At 48.4% G+C, this 21,343-nt stretch overlaps 1 protein-coding gene across 4 annotated transcripts in view; it reads right to left on the bottom strand.

Annotated features, from left to right (window-relative positions):
- Positions 1-14,762, bottom strand: part of SLC7A7 (solute carrier family 7 member 7) — a 32,823-nt gene extending 18,061 nt beyond the window's left edge. Inside the window, exons 1-3 of one of the 4 annotated variants that reach the window (XM_082386179.1) lie at positions 14,631-14,762; positions 14,445-14,518; positions 9,644-10,189 (exon numbers count right to left, since the gene is read on the bottom strand). In XM_082386179.1, coding sequence (XP_082242305.1) covers positions 9,644-10,142 — 499 coding nt within the window. In that variant the 5' untranslated portion in view covers positions 10,143-10,189; positions 14,445-14,518; positions 14,631-14,762. The other 3 variants (XM_082386177.1, XM_082386178.1, XM_082386176.1) reach the window with 3 other exon arrangements.
- Between the last annotated feature and the right edge of the window lie 6,581 nt (positions 14,763-21,343).

The raw sequence follows: 21,343 nt of genomic DNA, 5'->3' as shown, positions 1-21,343 counted from the left end.
ACGAAGACCCAACGCAGCCAAAAATAAACAATAAATAAAATAAATTTATTTAAAAAAAAAAGAAATGTAAACTTCCTCACCCCCAGCTTAAAATGGATAATCCCTCTGGAAGAGGCAACTAGCTTCCAAGTAGAAAGTTCAAAGGGCAAAAGGCAGTTGGGGGCCCAGCATCTGGCTGTTCCACCTCGTTAGCCATAAGGACACGAAGTCTTCTGGTACCAGGAAAAGCTGCCCGAGGACAGTGGCCAAAGCTCTCAGAGATCTGAAGTCCTAGAGCGTCCACGAGCAGCTCGAGCAGCCGCCGTCCCCTCTGCCCGGGCCCCACAGTGGCCCTCAGCCCCCAACACCCTGAGAGCCAAGAGATGCAATGCCTTTCTCGGCCAAGCTGAATCTGGAGCTGTACCTTCTGTTCACTCCTCCAGCCGACATTCACTGAAAAGCACCTACTACACGCAAATCACGAGGGTCAAGCGTCAGGGATGCCGAGACCGCCTGATCCCTAAAGAGTAGTCTGTTCAAAGGGGGCCCCGCATGTGTGCTGCTGGCCGACTGGTACAGCAGGCAGACCGAATACACAGGAGATAAAACATCCCATTAACAAAAGGCAGAAATCTAGACCAAAAAAACTGGGTCACAGGGTCGCTGACATTCTTACATACATCATCTAATTTAATCTGACAGAGTAGGTTTATTATCTTCATCTTACAATTGAGAAAACTGAGGCCACTCAGCCAGTGGCCAGCTCAAAAGCTTGTACACATTCCGCTACACTATTTGCCCCCCATTTGCATGCAAGGATGTGGGCCGGGGAGTGGGACTATCTCCCCCTGGGGTAACAGGGCTTCCTGGCTGCAGAGAACTGGAGCAATCCTCAAAGAGCTCTAAGAAGCCAGAGTAATCAGCTTCAGGAGGGGCTGAATGCACACCCCTCTGGTTGGGAAAAGTAACCATTTATAGAGCCCTGAACGGGACAGCAAGATTCCTTCAGAACTCAGAATTCATCCATTCATCCATTCATTCTTCCATGCACCCATCCACCCACTAAGCATGTATTGAGCTTGAACCCACTGTGTTCCAGACCCTGTGCAGACTCTTTGATTAAGACCCAGTCCCCAGCCTTCCCAGAAAAGTAAACTTGGATGACTACAAGAATCAGGTGTTATGAAAGTCACTGAGAGGCAACCCATCCAGCCTGGGGCAGTGAAGTGGGTGCAGGTGGGCACCAGGACCACTGTTACCTGCACTGAGTGTACAGAGGCTAATGCTGGGGTGGGGGGAAGGGAGGTGGAATTCCTGGTAGAGAGGGCAGCATGTGATTACCCTGACCATGCAATGAGTGAAGTCACCCATGCATACAAAAAAACTTACCTAAGCAATAATCCGTAAATGATTTCAAGGTCTATTAACAATACTAGCCTATCTAGGGCTGTAGTTAGTTCATCAGCAGTTCCAAAGGAGGACTACACCCGTAAAGGAAACGTAAGCCACCCGGACAGAAATAGAAACCGTATTTGCTCCCCAGAAATTGTCACTGATGAATAGGAAAGGGTGAAAGTATGGTAGTAATATAGAGCACACCTCTGTGAGGTAGAGTCCTATTCTACAGATGAGGAAACTGAGACTAATGAATTTAACCTGCCTGATGCCATGCTCCTCACCACCATGCACCGCTGCCTCTCAAAGGGATGAGGATGCGCCCTGGACTGTTCAAGGGACAGAAATGCTGACTCCAGGATCCCAAGCATTCCAACCATGGGGAAGACTTCATTGTAGGGTATGAATATTTCATCCAAGTTTTCCAGAAACACACCGCCAAACCAACCTAAGGCGGGCTTAAGTCTTTCCCATAAACTCCCCCCTCGGCTTTGGTCCCTTCCACTAACAACCGCCTTCCTTGCCTCCAGAGTCCATCTTCTAGAAAGCACATCTATATTCCCTTCTCTGCCCTTTCTCCACAATGGAGTCTGACATCTGCTCCACTACTCCAGTGAAAAGCCTGCCAAAGTTCCCCTTGACCTCCTTCTTGTCAATTCCAACGATGTTCCATTCCATATTTTATTTAACAGTTCTTCCAAGAAAGGCTACTTTTGAGTGTAAACCCACCTCCCTTGGGTGCACTGCCTTTCCTCGGAACACTTTACGTATCTGTCTCTCCCATCAACTGTGAGCTATGTGAGGGTAGAGATTGGGTAACAGTTATCCTTGTATCCCCAGGACCTAACCCAGAACTAGGCAGAGTTGATACTCAATAAATCATGCTGGATAAATAAACGATCTCTCTGAAATGACTCCGTCCTCACTTCCCTGAAGTTTCCCTCTCCAAAGTCACCAGTGATCTTCATGTTGATAAATCCAAACAACTCCACTCAGTCCTATCTAGCTTGACCTCTTAGCAGACTGGACACTGTTGGCCACGGACTCCTCAAACTGCTCTCTTCCACTCACCCTCTCCACGTTTCCCTATTTCTCTGGATGCTGCTTCTCCATCTTTTTTGCAGAATACCTCTCCCTCAACGTTGGTACTCTAAGGATTCTTATAATTCTAAGAATTCCAAGAATGCTATCCAAAGCCCTTTTCTCTTCCCTTTCTATATCCTGTCCCAGGATCATCTCATCTGCTACTGTGATTTCAACTACTATACACTGATGATTCCCAAAAGTATATCACCAGCCCAACTGTCATGATTCCACATACATAGGAATATCTAACCACCTACTCAACATCACCAGGCACAAACTGATCCCATCAATTTCTTGCAAACCTACTACTGCTCCTCCAGTGTTCCCCCTATAAGTAAACGGCATCACCATTCACCCAGTTGCCCAAGCCAGATGCCAAAGCTCAGTATCTTATCATCATTGACAATCTCTACCCATATCTAACTGGTGTCCAAGTCTTAACCAGGCTCTTCATCCCCAAAACATGACTCTGGTCCAAGCCACCAGCATCTCTCACCAGGATCATGGTAACAGCTTCCTAACTGGTCCCACTGCTTGTGGTCCTGCAAAGTCAGAATAATCTTCCTAAAAATCACAAATTATTTAAAATCTAAATCACAAATATCACTCCTCTACTTTGAAAGCCCAAAGAGGTTTTTCATTGCCTTAGAAGAAGCCCACCAAACTCCTTAATATAGCATGTGCTGTAGGTTATATTTTCCAAAGATATCTCAACAATATCTTCCATCCCACATGCTTTTCATACAATGTGACTTTAATACTCTGCCCATCAAGAGGTAGGGTCTATGCCTCTTCTCTTAAAACTGGATGGTCTTCTGTGAATGTTTCTACCTATATAGTACTGCAGGAGTGATACCATGTGACTTCAGAGGCTAGGTCATAAGAGGCAATGCAGCTTCCACTTTGCTTGCTCGGATACTCATTCTTGAAGCCTTCAGCCACCAAGTAAAACAGTCTGATTGTGCTGAGGCTGCCATTATGTGAGAAAGCTCAATGTAATCCATATGGAGAGACCACATGGAAAAGCCCTGATGCAACTTGAGAAAAAGATGCCCATCTAGCCTGCATCTGCTTCAGCTTTCGCCTGTTTCAGCTCCTGCCACCATCTGACTACAACCACATAAGACCCTGAGCCAGAACTGCCCCACTTAGCCCTTCCCAAATTCCTAAGCCATAGAAACCACGAAAGAATAAAATGACTGTTTGAAAACACTTAGTTTTGTGTGATTTGTTACACAGCAATAATAACTAGAACAGTTTATATAAAGCCCTGAACAACCTATCCTATGACCTCCATCTACCTCTGCAGGCCAACTCTCAACATTTCCTACCTTAAACGCAATACCTAAGCTCCTTTCGGTGTCACAAAGATGTCCTTTCTTGTCTTCAAGTTTTCATACATACGTTCTTGCTGCCTGAGATGCTCCTCTTCCCTCTCTACTCAGTTAATTCTTCTTCATTCAGGTGTCAACTTCCTTATGGAGAGCTTCCAAACCCCTAGGCTATTCAGGTTTCCTCCTGGGCTCCCTGTCTCTCACCAGTCACAACACTCATCATGATCCATTGTAATCTTGGACTGGGTTGCCCATCCTGTGTAAACACACACACACACACACACACACACACACACACACACACACACACACACACACACGAGAGCTCCATAATGACAATGACCAGTGCTGGGAAAACAGCAGTTCAGGCTTTTGTCGTTTCTTACCTAGATCGGTAAGAAAGCTATCTAACCCGTGTCTCTGCCTCCAGACTTGCTCTTAGGTCCCACCCCAGCTGCCCTGCTCCCTCCTTCCAATCCTGCAATGGCTCCTTATAGGCTTCAGGAGAAAATCTAAACCCTCTAGGAAGGTTTGGCCTCGTGCGCTAACCCCTTGCCTCCCCTTGTCCCCTCACATCCCATAATCCCCCATGCACAGCCCGCACCCCACACTTCTTCTCACCTTTGTGCCTTTACATTGCCTTTCCCTGTGCCTAGAATTCCTTACGCCTTCTTCATTCAACAGATATTTACTGAGTACCTAGCGGACACCAGGCACTGTTCTAGGTGCCAGAGGCTCAGCAGTGAGCAAAACAAAGTCCTTACTTTCATGATGTTGATACTCTAGAGGCAAAGATAGATAATAAACAAGTAAAGAATTAATGTCAGGTGGTGAGAAGTCTATAGAGAAAAACAAAACCGGCTGGGAGACTGCGAGTGACCATTTTAGATGGGATGCCTTCTCCGGTAAGGCAATATTTGTGCAAAGACTTGAATGGAGTAAAGGAATAAGCTCTGAAGGCATCTGGGGAAAAAGCCTTCCCGGCAGAAAGAACAATACGTACAAAGCCCCTGAAGCGGGAGTGTGCCAGGCAAATTGGAAGAAAAGCATGAAGGAGAGGCCCGGAGCTGCAGGGGAGAGAGTGAGGGTGAGAGGGATGAGATGTGTCAGAGCGTCAGATGGCGTCGGCTCTGTAGGCTGTGGTGAGTGGGTTCTTCACACCCCCCCCACTGACTCCTCTCCATCCTTCGGTGTTGGGTATTGACTGCGGACCTCACCTCCTGAATTAGCCACACTCAAGCCCCTCCCAGCACTCACGATATACAATGTTTCACTGACTATTTTTGCCCTTCTTCTCCACTAACCATGAGTTCCCTGCAAGAAGGGCTCTACCTTTCAGCCTTATACTTTAGAGAACCCACCACATTCAGTAAATTTTCCTCAAATAGTCAAAACTTTCTTCCTTTGTTCTGGTTCCATGCCCTGCAAGGAATTCCCTGATTACTAGATGGGTTCCCCAGTGACTATGGTACTAGGAAGGGGGTGTCTTGAGAGCGAACACATGCCTTCTGCCCATTAGAAATCATACATGTGGGACTTCTCCGGCGGTCCAGTGGTCAAGACTCCGCGCTTCCAACGCAGCGGGCACAGGATTGATCCCTGGTTGGGGAACTAAGATCCCACATGCAGCATGGCACGGCCAAAAAACAAAAATAATTAAAAATAATTTTAAAAAAGAAATCATACATGTATGCTCACCATGTACATTAATAGACTGACATCAACATGTACCTCTTTTTTAGGTAAGTGTGACTCAATTGGTGGGAAAATGACCGACTCTGGGTCATGATGACCTTAGGAAGGCACAGCTCTTGGAAGGGCACATGAGCATCCCAGCAGAAGCCCCAGGTGGCCCCTCTACCTCATCACTCAGCCCACCTTCCCTATTTCAGAAGGCAACCCCATCACCTCCCATCTGCCCAAGCCTGAATCCTTAGCATTATCTCTGAGAGCTCCCATGCCCTCCACACCCAGAAGTCCTAGAAATCCCACCTTATGACTATTTCTTTATCCATCCCTTCATCTCCCTTCCAAAGGCACCACCCACAGTGCAGGCCACCACTCCCCTTCAGGTTGCAGCTCCCTAACCGGGTACCCCTACCTTCTGTCTCTCACTTTTTTCCAAAAACACTCTCCACAAAGCCAGAGTTCTTCAAAGCAAATGTGATTTCATGTCTCCACTTAAAGTCAACAACTTCTGCCTGCTCTCAAGATAAAGTCTAACCTGTTTTGGCACCATATAAACCCCTGCGGAGCTGGCCCTGGGGCTACATTTCCAGTCTCTCCCTTCTCATTCCTCTCCTACCCACATTCCAGCCATACCAACTACTTGGAATTCTTGGACCGGTTCTGCGCCTTTTTGTACCCTGCACCTTCACACGCAGTTCCCTCTGTGAGAAGTGTCTGAGGAGATGGCTGTGTTTCTATTCAAAATTCAGTTCAGACATCAGAGTCCCTGTACTGTCGTCCTAAGCGCTCCTCCCCACAAGAGGAAAGTCATCTCCCTTGCTCCTAGGGTGCCTCTTTCCTGGCTGCTTGTAAGCCTCTTCCTCTCCCTACTTCTTGGTTTTCTCCTGAAGGGTTACGGTTAGATAAATGAGCTATTACTGCCTAGATCCTATCTGGACAGAATATCTTAGCATCTGACTTGTACTGGTTGCTCATTAAACAAGAGCTGAAGGAAGAAACTCATGAATCATATGCCCCTGAACTCTTACTTACAATCTCGGTTGCCCTTCTGAACCTTCTTCCAGATCTCTATGTCCCTCTGAAGATTATTAGAGATAGAACAAAGTCCTATAAGCAACCGAGAGAGAGCAATTTTAATCATAATCATCAATACATTACACTTGAGTCATGATTTATGGTTTTCACTGAATCGCATGTCATGCTCACAGGAATCTGGAAGTAACAGTCACTACACACAGTTATTGAGCCCAGCCTCAAACACAAGTCTGGAATGCTTTTCATTCTATCAGGCTTGTCTCAAATATATGCTGTAAATCCAGCACAAAACTCTGTCTTTTATTAACTGGGGAGCTCTCCAGACTAATCGTAACTGTGGCTACTTTGCACGTATTCTTAGGAGGGTGCACATGTGTGTGTATGTGTACTTGGGTGCCCAAGAGTTTGAGTACGTCTCTATTCCCAAATTAGAAGCAGCAAATTAAAAAGACTGATGAAGGCAGGCCCAATGCCAGAATCAAGGAACAATAGCTGTCAGAGACAACACACATCAAAATCATGAAAGAATAAAACCTGAGGCCCTGAAGTCAGGCCAGCTGTCTGAGGCCACTGAGGAAGCAAACATTCATCCCCAGACCAGGGGCCTCAGTCATACAAGCTTTGACGTGTGCAGTGGTGACCCTGAGTCACCAAAAAAAAAAAAAAAAAGTCAAGTTATGAGGGCAAGCAGACATATCACTGGTTTTAAAGAGATTTCAACCAAGATGGCTAAAATAGAATTCTGGTGCTTAAAGGGATGCAGACCTCTTGGAAATTTTACTTAAGTGGAATAATCCTTACTCTACACAAGATACGTAAGTATATGCCCATGTTTGAGGGGACTCCGAGACCAACAGATCCTAAGATTAGTTTCATCAGAAAGTCAGCCCACCAGCTCATCTATAAATGATGCCAGAGAAACTACAGATCGCATTTAAGACCTCAAGGGAAAACCCCCTTCCTGCAACCCAGGGCAGTGCCTTTGTACCTCCCTGACCGTTGCCAGCATGACAAACAGCCCCACACACAGACATGAGTCCGAGCCCACACACAGGCACACGAAACACGGGAGGAGCCTACAGAGGACAGCCAGCTCTCTGCACAACAGTCAAAAGAGGGAGGCTGGAGAGGAAGCTGAGAGTAAAATGAGGCAGTGGAGAAACTGAAAGGAAGGAGCACATGAGGCTGATTGAGAGGGTTGATCCAGCAAGCAATTGTACCTGGTGCAAAATGCCTGTCCCCCACAGCTGCCTCTGAAACTGACAGGACCACTCAGCTTCTCCACAGCCGGGGGTGGGCGGGGTCTCCAAGGTCCCAGGGTCTCTCACGCTGGGAGGGCACTTTTCTAGAACAGAGGCAGCAGAGGGAAAGGGCTGCAGAGGATCAGCCTCTCAGCACCTCCAAAGTGGCTTTGCTGAACGTACAAATTTAAATAATATTTTATTTATGAGATGGAAAGAAGGTAAATTGGTGCAGCTACTATGGAAAACAGTATGGAGGTCCCTCAAAAAAACTAAAAACAGAGTTGCCATATCATCCAGCAATCCCACTCCTGGGCAGATATCTGGACAAAGCTATAATTCAAAGAGATACATGAACCCCTGTGTTCATAGCAGCACTATTTACAAGAGCCAAGACATGAAAACAACCTAAATGTCCATTGACAGATGAACGGATAAAGAAGACGTGGTACATATATACGGTGGAATATTACTCAGCCATAAAAAAGAACAAAATCATGCGTTTTGCAGCAACATGTGGACCAAGAGATTATCATACTAAGTGAAGTCAGACAGAGAAAGACAAATACGATATGATATCACTTATATGTGGAATCTAAAATATGACACAGGGACTTCCCTGGTGGTCCAGTGGTAAAGAACCCGCCTTACAATGCAGGGGACGTGGGTTCGATCCCTGGTCAGGGAACTAAGATCCCACATGCCGCGGAGCAACTAAGCCCGTGCACCACAACTACTGAGCTCGCGCACCTCAACTGGAGCCCATGTGCCGCAAGCTACAGAGCCCACACACTCTGGACCCCGCGCACCACAACTACAGAGCTCACGCGCCCTGGAGCCTGCACGCCACAACTAGAGAGAAGCCCACACGCTGCAACGAAGAGCCCACACACCGCGACAAAAGATCCCACGTGCCTCAACGAAGATCCCACGTGCTGCAACTAAGACCCAATGTAGCCAAAAATTTTTTAAAATTGAAAATAAATAAATAAGTAAATAAAATATGACACAAATGACTTATCTATGAAACAGAAACAGACTCACAGACATAGAGAACAGACTTGTGGTTGCCAAGGGGGAGTGGGGAGGGGAGGGATGGACTGGGAGTTTGGGATTAGCAGACGCAAACTATTACATTTACAATGGCTAAACAGCAAGGTCCTACTGTATAGCACAGGGAACTATATTCAATATCCTGTGATAAATCATAATGGAAAAGAATATGAAAAAGAATGTATATATAAGTATAACTGAATCACTTTGTTGTACAACAGAAATTAACACAACATTGTAAATCAACTAAACTTCAATGAAATAAATTTTTTTAAAAAAGAATCTAGCCCACAGAAAAACTCATGCAAACGCAATAGGATATTCACTGGAGTGTTATCTGTAAGACTGAAAAACTGGAACCAACTGAAATGGCCATTAACAGAGGCCTAATTAGTTAAACATACAATACATCCTTAAAATTAACATGGAATAACATGAAGCATTGTTTTAAAGTAGATCTGTAAATCGAAAAGAACATCACTGATAAATTCTGGGAAAAAAACCAAACTGTAGAATTATATGTGTACCAGGATCCCATTTTTGTAAAACAGAACAAAACTACATCCCTTGAAAGAAGAAGAAAAAAGTCAGCAAAGGTGGAGACTGCTAATGATGTTTACCAAGGGAAGTTGGGAGAAAGGATTTTTTTTTTTTTTTTTGGACACTCTGATGCTGTTTGAATTTTCACACTTAGCGTACATTAATTTAACAACAACAAAAAAGTGTCTTGCAGAGGCATTCCTTTCCATCTCCTTCTTACTGACTAAGCAGACTCACGTGCCGGCCTCTGCCCCACGCTCCACCCCACCCCTCCTGCCCAGCCCCACTTACAGATGCAGGCAGCAGCCAGCAGGCGGCCAGCGGCATAGGGGGCTAAGCAGTTCGGGAAGATGGGCTGCACCATGTAGTTGGCAAAGGTGATGGCAATGATGGCCTGGCTGGTGGGCTCGATGAGGAGGAGGGAGGTCCAGAGTCGGATGAAGGCAAGGAGTCCCCCGAAGGCCTCAAGGATGTAGGCGTAGCTGGCCCCAGATTTCTTAATGGTGGTGCCCAATTCCGCATAACAAAGGGCCCCAAAGACGGAGAAGAGGCCCCCGACAGCCCAGATGACCAGGGAGAGGCCAAAGGAGGCGCTGTATATGAGCACGCCTTTGGGGGAGACAAAGATGCCCGAGCCAATCATGTTCCCCACAATCAGGCACACGCCGCTCAGCAGCGAGATCTCCTTCTTCAGTTTTACCTGCTCCGACCTGGGGCTGGCTTCATCGGCCAAAGGGGAGGCGTCCCTCTCATGCTGGGAGGCCACTTCATACTTAACGCCGTTGACCATGGTGGAGGAGGAGAGGAAAGCCTTCACCAGCTTCCTGGCATTGCCCTCTAAGGAAGAAAGGTGAAGACATAGAGCAGGCTGGCAATTACAGAGAACTCTCCCCCACCGGGGCCAGAGTGGGCAAGCCACCCACGCCCAGCATTTCAGAGACCTCTCTCTCACCTCCCACCTCCCATGAACCTCTTCTCCATCTGGCTTGCCAACTCGAGTCTTTAAAGGACGGCATTCATTCCCCAGAGAGAAAGCATGTTTCTCATCATTAGGCTGGCACTGCCCACCTGATTTACAAGATAGAAAACTAAATCCCAGTTCTATCTGAGCTCACTGGAGACAGGAAGACGAACAATTTGGCTGTTCCCACGTGTAACCATAATGATTTGAGCCTGTGCTTTTCAGCCTTACCCAAAAAAAGTCTGTCTTCCCTCCAATTTCAGTCTCACCTGTCACCTGTGATGAGATGCAACCTTGGGAACCAACCTTGCAAGCAGCTAGTCTGTGGGTTCTCCTCACAACACTGCCCTTTTCCCCCAAGGACCCTGGCTCTGGCAAACCTAAAGGCTTCAGAGAGCTCTTGCTGGAAACTCACAACCATCCCCCTGTTCAGGGAGTATACCTTAACAACCCTCAGCTGAACTCTTCAGCCCCAGCTAAAGCCCAAGCAGCCCAGCCCCACCCAGAAAGAAGACAGGCCTTCTCTTTTCCGTGCTTTTCCTTTCCCAGATACCATTCCCAGCCCCTAGTGTTGTAGGTCTCCGGCCATCAAATCCCTGCATAGTTGCATCACCCGAAAAAAAGTATGGATGAGAGATCAGTGATCCAAATGTGCAGCCCAACCTAGAGATGACTGGCGGCAGCTGATGACCACTCCCCACCCAGGAGTTGCTGCTGGAGAGACAGCACCAAAGCAGAGGCAAGGAAACAGCTGAAGCGGGGTAGCAAATGCTGGGCATCATGGAGCAGGAGGTGCTGAGAGGAGGACAGGCCAGGCTGGCCAAGCAAGTGGACGGATCCTAGGGCTAGAGGCACTCAGGAAAGGAAGCGATTGGACACTGCAGAGCAGCAAAGGGAGAGTGGGCAAGATGAGCGGGGCTGAGGGAGAGGGTGGGAAGCACACTCACTCCCTGGCCCTGGGTGGAAGCAGGTCCCCGATGCAGCGGACATTCAGAGACACAGCCTCTGGGAGCTGTGATCTGACCACTCCTGCCTTTCAGCCAGCAGTAAAAGGAAAGGCCAGGCAAATGCTTATGGATTTAAGTCATATCAAGAAGTCAAGAAGGGCAGAGGGACAGAGGGAGGGGGAGAGGGGTGTTAAGCAACTGTCTGGGTCCAAGGTTCACTGGTCCTTCACGTCTGCAAGGGGAAGGCTAGGAGCTCTTGGCTCAGCACTTTCTGTGATAAGAGCACCCTCTCTCAGGAATCTCCTTTGTCAGCTCTGCTCCAGGACTGGGGACCCAGAAGAAAGGATTGCCGGTCAGCTGGGTGGGTACAGTTTCTGCAGCCCTGGGGAAGCTGTCCCCAAGCAAATTAGCTGAGGACAGGGCTGCGGCTGAGAAAGAATGCACAGCCCTCTCTCTCTCTCCAGGCCCCAGCTTAGCCCCACTTCTCTCTCACCCTGAATAAGAAAGGCAGGAAGGTTGCACATTGTGCCACAGAGGCTTGTTCATATGTGATTAGAGGAAGTGTAAGTACAGTCCAACTCGTGATCGGGTGTCCTAAGAGAACTCTGCACACTTCCCCACACAGAGTGAGAGGTGGCCGCCCGAAACTTGCGCCATGACCCCAAGGCTGATTCTCAAGCTGCTTCCGAGGAAACAAGGTCAAGAAATGAGATTGAAACCTCTGGCTGCATCCATGCCCAACTCACAGGCCCTTTCATCCTTAAGAAAACATACCAGGATCTATGGACTAAGCATAAATTCCTATAAACACCTTCCCCAAATACAAGTTTCCTCCAATTTCCTAAAACTATGGGGAAATAAGATTTCACTGAGCTATACTGGAAAGGCCCAGAACAGACAGAGGAAGTTGAGCAATTTGGGGAAAGCATATATTCTGTTTTTAGAGTCCTCTTAACTCCGGTATTCTGGGTCTCCTTTACCAACAGAAATACACCCTACTCATTCTGAAATCCAACTGTCTTTCTGTTCCTTCTCGTGCCCTTTCAAACCCCCTTTGGTTATTCAACTACCAGAGAACAAAGATCTAAAAAGCCCTGGGGTAAGGGGGATGCTTATCTTTACCCTACAACCTCCCCTTCTAGTCCCTTAAACTTTTTTTTTTTTCACCCAGGAGGGGGACCCTGGTGTTAGCCTTCCCAGAGATCATGTCTCCCAAGCCACTCTCACAAAAACGTCTGAAATCCATCCAGAAGACTGTCCTTTTCTCCCAGCTCCCCCTTAAACGTTCCTATAATAATAGTAACTGTCATTTATTGAGCACTTAACCAAGCCAGACATATTGCTAAACACCTATATGTCTTATCTCATTTAATCCCCCCAGCAGCCCCTTAAAGCAGACACTAAGTAAGTCACCTGCCAGGATGCCATAGCAAGGGAGGCGGGTAGGTAAGCCAACAAAGCCCAAGCTCCGTACTCTCTCTCCAACCTCCCCACCCCCTCTGACCTGCCCAGTCTCTAGCCCTCCTCTTAGGCAAGAAAGCCCTTTAGATGGCTCTCTAATGAACTACCTGGGGGAGGATGTGAGTAGATTAAAAGAAAGTCTCTGCTGTCCTTCACTCTAAAGTCTAGGCTAGGGGACTTCCCTGGTGGCGCAGTGGTTAAGAATCCGCCTGCCAATGCAGGGGACACAGGTTCGAGCACTGGTCCGGGAAGATCCCACATGCCGCGGAGCAACTAAGCCCGTGTGCCACAACTACTGAGCCTGCGCTCTGGAGCCTGCGAGCCACAACTACTGAAGCCCACGCACCGCAACGAAGAGTAGCCCCCGCTCACCGCAACTAGAGAAAGCCCGCGCACAGCAGTGAAGACCCAACGCAGCCAAAAATAAATAATAAATAAAATAAATAAATTTAAAATAAAATAAAATAAAGTCTAGGCTAAAGGCTCCAACAAAGCCCACCCATCTCCTTCCTGGTTGCTCCTCCCCTTTCTCATCCCTTTGCAGGAATGAGAAACGATTACAAGTCCTCTTGGCAGTGCTGCTATTGCTAGGGTGCCCACTTCTAAAGCAAACAAAAACATACGGAAACACATCATCACGCCAGGCCTTTTTAGATCAAATTCCCTGGCACCAAGGGTGGGCATGTGTCCTAATGGGGCATAGGGAAAAGGAGTGAAGGGGGGACAAACGAAGGGGAAACTGTAAGGTTAAGTGGGGAGAGACGCGTGCAGGGCTTATTTCCTGGCTGGTGGTATCTGAAAGGTGAAATCCTCATCGTGGAATCTTGAGACAAAAACCCACTGGGGTGAAACCCACACTCCAGCAAACAGCACACCCTAGTGGTCTCACCAGGAAGTGCTTATCTATATGAATGGAATCCCTTTCCTAGCCTACTCTTCAGTAGACCCACTCAAACGGGACGGAGGAGGCTGACTTCAGAGAAAAGATGCCCCCTCTTTTCTCAACCACTGCCCAGCACCAGCTCCGTGGGCAGGAAGGCACCATCCTTGGCAGCTCGCATTCCTTCCTGAGACCCCAGCTCTCAGGGTCATGCCTCCACCATTCAGGCAGCCTGGAACCAGCAGGACCTGTCCTGAAGTGCTCTCCCACCCCAGGCTTTACAAGAGAAACTTGCAGAGCCTGGAATCCTAGGAGATAACAGCGTTCCAGATACGCAGCACCCCGTCTCCTTCCTGTCTGAGGTGCGTACCTCTCTGAGGACCTAGAGGAGATTACGGACAGCACATTCATCCTACAGGAGAAGTTTCAGATACAGGGGTTCAGGGAACACAGGGAGCAGGGCCCCAGCAGGCAGCGGAGCCCCGCACCCTGACCCCACCTGTGAATATGGCAAAACCAAAACACGCTTCCTCCAGGGACCAGCGTACAGTTCACCTTCTTGGTTCCTCAGTCAAGCTCAGGGAGCTAAGGTGAAAAGACACTTTCTCCCCCAGACACCCACGTCCTGCCTTCCTAGCTCCCACTGAGCTGTGCTGCCTCCCCGAATAACAGGAACAGAAAACAGACACACTCTGCTACAGATGGATTCCCCCATCTCTCCGAGCTGGGAGCTCAGTTACTCCCTCCCCCATTCTCCATTTGTTTTTCTATATTCCACTGTAGCTATGACAGTCCCTTTAAAAAAAAAAAAAAAAAAAGTGCAGCAAGAAAGAAAGTGTTTACTTCTGTGGCCAGGGCCTCCACGAATGTAGCACTGAAGTCTCTGGGCAGAGGGCTTTGCATGGGGAGGGCTGGGGCTGGGAAAATAAGAGGCTCTTGGATCTCCGGTTCAGCCAATTCTCAGGACTCACTCCATCCTCCTCTGGCACTTCCCCTCTCGCCCATTGTCCCTCCTCTCCCATCTCTTACCTGTCCTGAGATCTTTGGGCAGGTGCGAGGAGGAGGGGCTACCAGTGCTCGGGAGGAGGGGCAGGTGCTGGGAAAGGGAACCCGGGGTAAGGCTCGAGCTCCAGCAGCTGTTGGCTCTGAGGAGCAGAAAAGGCAGAGTGTGACTCCGGGGACCGATATGGAAAACAGGAAAACACATGTGTGACTCTGGCCGGCAGCAGGGAGGGGCCAGGGAACGGGTTGCAGCTGGGACAGCCTGTTCAGACCCAGAGGACCTCAACGCCTGCCCGCCTCCAGGCACCTTCTCCACTCAGCTCCTCCTCCCCTCTACCTCAGCCCCTGAACTTCCTGGTTGTCCTGCATTTACCGAGCTCTTGAGTTCTTCCAGCGACCTAGGACCTACGGTGCTCTCCTGATGCCCTTTACAACTCCCCTTCCCCGCTCATTCCATTCCCTACTCATCTCCCACTCACGTACTATCCTTGGCCCTGTGGAGGGCACAGGATCCATGGTTAGGGCGTTGGAACTCTGTGGTCCCATCTCAAGAGCCTCAGTGCCATTTCAGCCCCTATGTAAGCCAATGCATGCCAAGGAAGGCCAGTTGTGGGGTTATAGCCACGCACACACCCAAACACTAAGCAAGCCCGCTCACATCTCAGGTCCCCAGGTGGTTCACGTGATGTGTGCGTTGCCAGGTAAGAGCCGGCCAAGTGGACCAGAGCAAGCCCTGGCACCCTGGGCAAGCCAATGAGTTGGCACCCCCTCAAACCAGCATTATTTAAATATCTGTTGAATGTTTATGTAGCAGAAGTGGGGGAATACCGATTTTCTCGGAATAAAAACTGGAAGCCTCATTCTTTCTCTTCAAAATTAGAGCTTAATGCATGAATTCATTACATGCAGTTTTCTGAAGCAGACAGTTTCTTGGTAGGCATATCAAACCATTCTGAATGTAGACAATGGCATAAATCTCAGGGAGTGGCACTTCACATCGTGTAGCACATTTTCAGAATTCCAGCTGTGACCACTGCCTTTAGGCAACTATCAGCTGGCTGGTCTAACCCTGCAACTTGTACCTGTACCTGCGTGTTGCAGAATTATTCTAGAGATAGGTGGTCTAGGTGAGCAGTCGTCAAGGATTCTGTCAGTGGAGGGGAGCCAACTTACAGTTCACCAAGAGACAGAAGTCCGAGTTCATTGGCTCCAAACTGAATTACCCTAAGGATAACTTAGCGCCCTTTTAGACCCAGGCTGCTTGCCCAGCTGGCCTGCCCCTTAATCCCACTCTGGGCTCAAATCCAAGTTGTAAATGAGGGAAGTTCCTAGGAAGACAGCCCTAAAGCTGCCCCTGTTGGCACTGGTCCCTGCTCCCTCTCTCTCCACTCCAGCCGCACTGGCCTCCTTGCTGTTGCCGCACAAGCATGCTCCCTGCCACCTCAGGGCTTCTGCAATGGCTGTTCCTTCTGCCTGGAACATTCTCCCCCATGTTACTGTTCATTCCCTCACTCACTCCATTCAGGTCTGTACTTAAAACACCACTCTATCAGAGACCTTCCCTGAGGAGTCTCGGAAGGAGTAACTTCTTCCCTCTGCCAATCTCCATCCCCCTCACGGGCCGGACTTTTCTTCAAAGGCACCCACTATCACCTGGAGTTTGTTTGTTTGCTGTCACCTCCCCCACTAGCATGCAGCACCACCAGAGCTTTACTCACTAGTATCCCCAGCGCAGGGCCTGTGCAGACAAACAAATGTTTGCTGGAAGCATAAATGAATGAACAATGCCCTTCCTCCTAGACTGATTTCCCAATTGGGCTCCGGGAATGTCCTGAACTTGCCCTTCAGGCCCACCTATGCTGCAGCTGCTCTGGCTCCTAATCAACGAGTATTGAGGGGGGAGGGTATTTATTCTTTTTGATAGTAATGGGTTGAAGGGAAGGAAAAGAGTATAGTTTTCACAGTTTTACTTGGCGGTCTAGAATGATTTGAAAGGGACTTTCTGCTTCCTCAATGGGAAAACAAAAACAAAATGCCCCTCAGCTAACGCGCCTTCCCCGGCTTGGAAGCTCCCGGCTGCTCTGCCCCACACCCAGGCTCAGGTGGCCGCTCTGTGTGCGGCGAGCGCAAGGTGCGCTAAGTAGGGGTGAAAGGGCAGAGGGGGCGGAGGCAGAGGGAGGCGAGCGCTCAGGTTCACGCAAATGCATGCGGGTTTGAGGAAGGCGGAACCGCACGCCCTTCAGCGGGAACTCTTCCCAGACCCGCCCCCACTGAGCTCCTCGCCCCGCCCCATCCCCCTTCCGCCCCCGCCCCGTCCGCGCGCAGCGCTCACCTTTGCCCGTTTCTCCCGCCCTGCCCCCCTCCCAGCCTAGCTCTCCCGGCCCGGCCCCCTGACGTCGTCCCCGCCGTTTCCCGTTACTTCCCTCTTTCTCTCGGCCCCCGGTTCCGTGTCTGCGGCCCGAAGATCTCTCCTTCGTACCCCGACCCAGCCACCGCCCGCCCCCAAAGCCCCTCAGGGAGGCTCGGTCGCCTCCGAAGTCCAGGTCTGGCTGCGGCCGCCGAGGCGGGCTCTGCCCTGGGGCACCACGACCCCGCCTCACCCGGACCCCTTCGTTCCCTCCACCTGGCCAAGCAGTCCCCGCCCCCGCCCCCGCCCCCCGGGCTCCAGTAAGCGCTAGAAGAGAGGGCTTGTGGTGGGTGTAGGCGAAGATCGCAAAGATCCGAGAACCGAGAGGCCCCGCAAGCCGCTCCCCTGCCCTGTCCTGGCTCAGGCACAGCTGCGCTGCCCCTGGGAAATGAAAATGACCGCGGATACCCTTAGACGCGTCCTCCGCCCCAGGAACGCTCAGCTTCCTCTTCCCTCCCTCCCAATCCAGCTCGAGCTGGCGGGCCCGACGGGGGTCTGGGCAAGGGCCCCGAACCCAGGCAACCCCGCCTCCAGCCCCGAGACGCTCTCGGCTGAAACTCGGGAGGGACTGTGGATCGCAAAGCCCCGTGGGGGAGGGGAGGGAGCGGCGCCCGCTTGGAGCCAGGGGAGGGGTCTCCCGGAAGGGCGACTCAACTCTCCGCCCCCTCGGGGAAGCTGTTGCATCAGCTTCGAGATCCCAAATTAAAGAAAGTGGTCTCCACCGGGCCGGGAAGGTGTCGGGCCGTAGGGCCGCCGCCAGGAGGCAGCACTTAACCAAAAATGTCCGGGCTGAGGGTGTCCGGGAGGCTGGAGTCCCCACCGCACCTTCCATCTGAACAGTCTTAGTGGCAGAGTGGACCAATAAAAGAGGAAGTTGCTGGGGAAAGGGATGTGAAAATGTTTCACCACGTATTAAACCTAAAAGATGACTTGTAAATAATACAATTTCCTTTAGTATACTTTATGGACAGTCCAGCTTTGGCATCTTTTAAAGCCACTCTGCAGAGATTCATAGAGAACCACCCCCGTTCAAGACCAGTCTGGTGGTAAGGCACACAGCTTAAGAGACTTCCCAGCTACCAGGCAAGAAAAAAAGAGTGTAGCCCGAGGTCATAATTTACTCATCCTGAAGCTGGGTCATTTAACACAGAATTTAGCCTGTACTGATTGAGCAGGGATTTGACAGCCATGGGAAAAGAAAAGGAATATGTTACAATAAATTATGTAAGTAATAAGGAAATAATATGCAAAGCAATGTATTGTGTGAGTGGGTGGTTTATAGCTGTCAGTTCCCACAGTTCTTTCATGGAGTGACAGTGATTTGGGGTGACAGTGATTTTGATCTTTTTTGAGCCGTCCTAAGGAGGAAGCCAATGAAGGAACATGAAGTAAGACACTTCCCAAATAGTTCGCTCTTCTTCAACCTTCAATTTAGTCACGGTATGCAAAAAGGGGAAGAGGTTGCGAAATGAGGTGGAATTAGCTACCCAGAGTCACCTTCACTTAATGTTCTTTCTCCAACATCATCATTATTCATCACAACAGTTCAAAAAGCACCAACTTTCCCAGTGCACTTGTACAAAAATTACTGTATACAGACCTGACAGAAGGATATTTGAATAAACATGTTGGACGAAAACATGAATGGACAACAATGTGTTAAAGCCAAATGCAGGCTGTGATGCCCTGGAGAGGCAAAGGAGTTTAAGTAACAGAGGAAAGACATGAAGCTCAGATTCCGGATGCTTCCCACCGTTGTTAACTCTAGCCTTTGCCAGATGACGTCCAGAGGTTGAAAGACATTCAGTTAGGGGATGATGAAACCGCTTTCCTGTGGCTTAGAGTCTGATGAAGTCATTGAGGAGTGCTGTCCTAGTGCCAGACCCACTCCCCTGAAACAGTGTTCCATGAGGTCCCTGAGAATGCTGATGATGTTAGCTGTCAGCACTACAGTTCTCTTTCTCTCTCCCTCTCAAAAACCTAACCCATATTTCCAACCCATGGATTTCCAACCCATGGATTGTCCCCCCTGCCACATCACTCTAACCACATCAAAGGCTGAACTCATCTTCCTTCCAAAGACCTTTCCCCTCCCAGTTTTCCAGATCAAGATTCCCATCTGCCCCAAAGTCCTCCAGCTCTGGCTCCTTGACTCCCACGACTATTAAATTAGTGCATGTGTTCAGTTTTGCGTGTGGAGTTCATATTGTCCACATTATTTCTTCCCCTTAATGCATGTGGCCTTTTTTATGATTTTGCACCCATAGTGTGTGAGCTACTAAAAGATAGAGGAGTGTTGCTGGTTCAACTCCTTTATATAGTGTTGATGGTAGTGCCAGCCTGTCATCTTTCCTACGAATCTTGAATGTTGACACCGACGTTATTTTTCCAGCCCTTGGCTCCTACTACATGATTCTCCAACTGTAAATTATGTAATGGGATTGCAGTGCTGTCTGCCTCAGCCGTCTATCTCAGAACCAGCCAAAGGCACGTGGAGCCTAGCCTGGGAAAGGTGTTACTCAGTCATTATTGCAACTGTAAAACAATAAATCCACAGCCACATTTTGGTTCAATTTCCTGATCTTTGAAAATTACAAGCTATCTCTACAGTGATTGCTTCCTGGTCTGTCTTATCTACTTTACGGGTTTATTATGAAAATTTATAAAGAAGTGTTTTGTATCATTTATACAGAAGTGTTTTGATAACTGAAAATTAAGTGTACAAATGTAAAATGGTAATGGTACTCTATTGTCTTACTTCCCTTGCTTAGTTTTTTGGGTCCATCCGTTGGCTTATAGCCAAGGTTCTTTTATTCCCATCCCTTCTAGTTCAGCCCTCCCCTATACCATTCTTATTGTTATCGAAACAGCTGCTTTTACTTCTTAAACCAGGACCCACCCTTCCCCTCTTTCAAAGCACAGTTCAGAGCCACCTCCTGTGGAAAAACTTCCCAGTCTTGCAGAAGGAAACGATAAACTTCCAGATAGGCCATTACACCACTCCCTCAGTTTCCCCCAGTCAGCATATGTTTAAGTGTCTAGCCTAGCACAAGAGTAATGGCCACTTTTGTAGGCGCTTCACCATTTATAAAGCACTTTCACTTACCTTATCGTTCTTAAAATGTTTTCATAAATGTGATGTATTTTAAGCTTTTTCTTCAATGAAGAAATTAGGGATAAATGACTTCCCCAAGGCAAGTACAGGCATACCTCGGAGCTAACCATCACAATAAAGCAAATATCACAATAAAGTGAGTCACAGGAACTTTTTAGTTTCCCAGTACATGTAAAATTATGTTTACATTATATTAAAGTCTATTAAGTGTGCAATAGTATTATGTCTAAAAAAAAAAGTACATACCTTATTCGAAAAATATCTTATTGCTAAAAAAATGCCAAAACAATTACAATAGTAACATCGAAGATCACTGATCACAGATCACCATAACAAATAATAATGCCAAAGCTTGAAATATTTCAAGCATTACCAAAATGTGACAGAAAGGCACAAAGAGAACAAATGCTGTTTGAAAATCTGGCATTGATAGACTTGCTCTGTGCAAGGTTGCTACAAACCTTCAATTTGTAAAAAATGCAATACCTGCAAAGCACAATAAAAGTATGTCTGTGAGTGATAAAAAAAGAGGGAAGGAGCCACGGATCTGGGTTTGCCACTTACTACTACCTACCTCACAAAGTTTTTGCGAGGATTATATTACACAATCTGTGGTGGTAGCTCTTATAAAAATGGAATCAGATCTTAGCTCCAATACCTCTTCCTCAAGAAAGCCTTATTAGACAGCCTACTCCAGATCAAGTTCCCATCATGTGCTCACAAGCAGCACCTACTTCCCTTCCCAGCACTCATCTCAGCTGTAATATTACAGTAATGTGTATGATTATTTGATTATCATCATCTCTCTCTAGACTAGGAGCTCTATCTGAATAGGGACGTCTGCTCTGCTCTCCACACCGAATACAGTGCTTATCACATACAAGTTCTTCAATTTCGTTTGATAAATGAGAACTGAAACCCAAATTTTCTGATTCACTCTAAATTTGACTCTTAGGCTGGGGGAAATACGTTACAGTGATGCCAGAAGACAGAATGCGGTCACGTGGATGTTACTCAACTGATATAAAAGAATAAATTTCAAAGGACTAGAGACCGCTGCGGGGCAATAGAGGGGGTGGGGGTGGGGGGAAACAGTTCAGAACGGTTAAGTCTGGGCGCACGCGACTTCCGCACGGTTGTAACCACCACTGAGAATGCATACGCTGAACGACCGTTCTCGCCCAAAAATCCCTGGAAGCAGTTTTGTCCCTCTTTTCC

This window comes from Balaenoptera borealis (assembly GCF_965194805.1).
Source record: "Balaenoptera borealis genome assembly, chromosome: 3".
NCBI classification, from domain to species: domain Eukaryota; kingdom Metazoa; phylum Chordata; class Mammalia; order Artiodactyla; family Balaenopteridae; genus Balaenoptera; species Balaenoptera borealis.
Note: the sequence above shows the minus strand (reverse complement) of the source record. Positions and strands in the feature narration are given on the sequence as shown.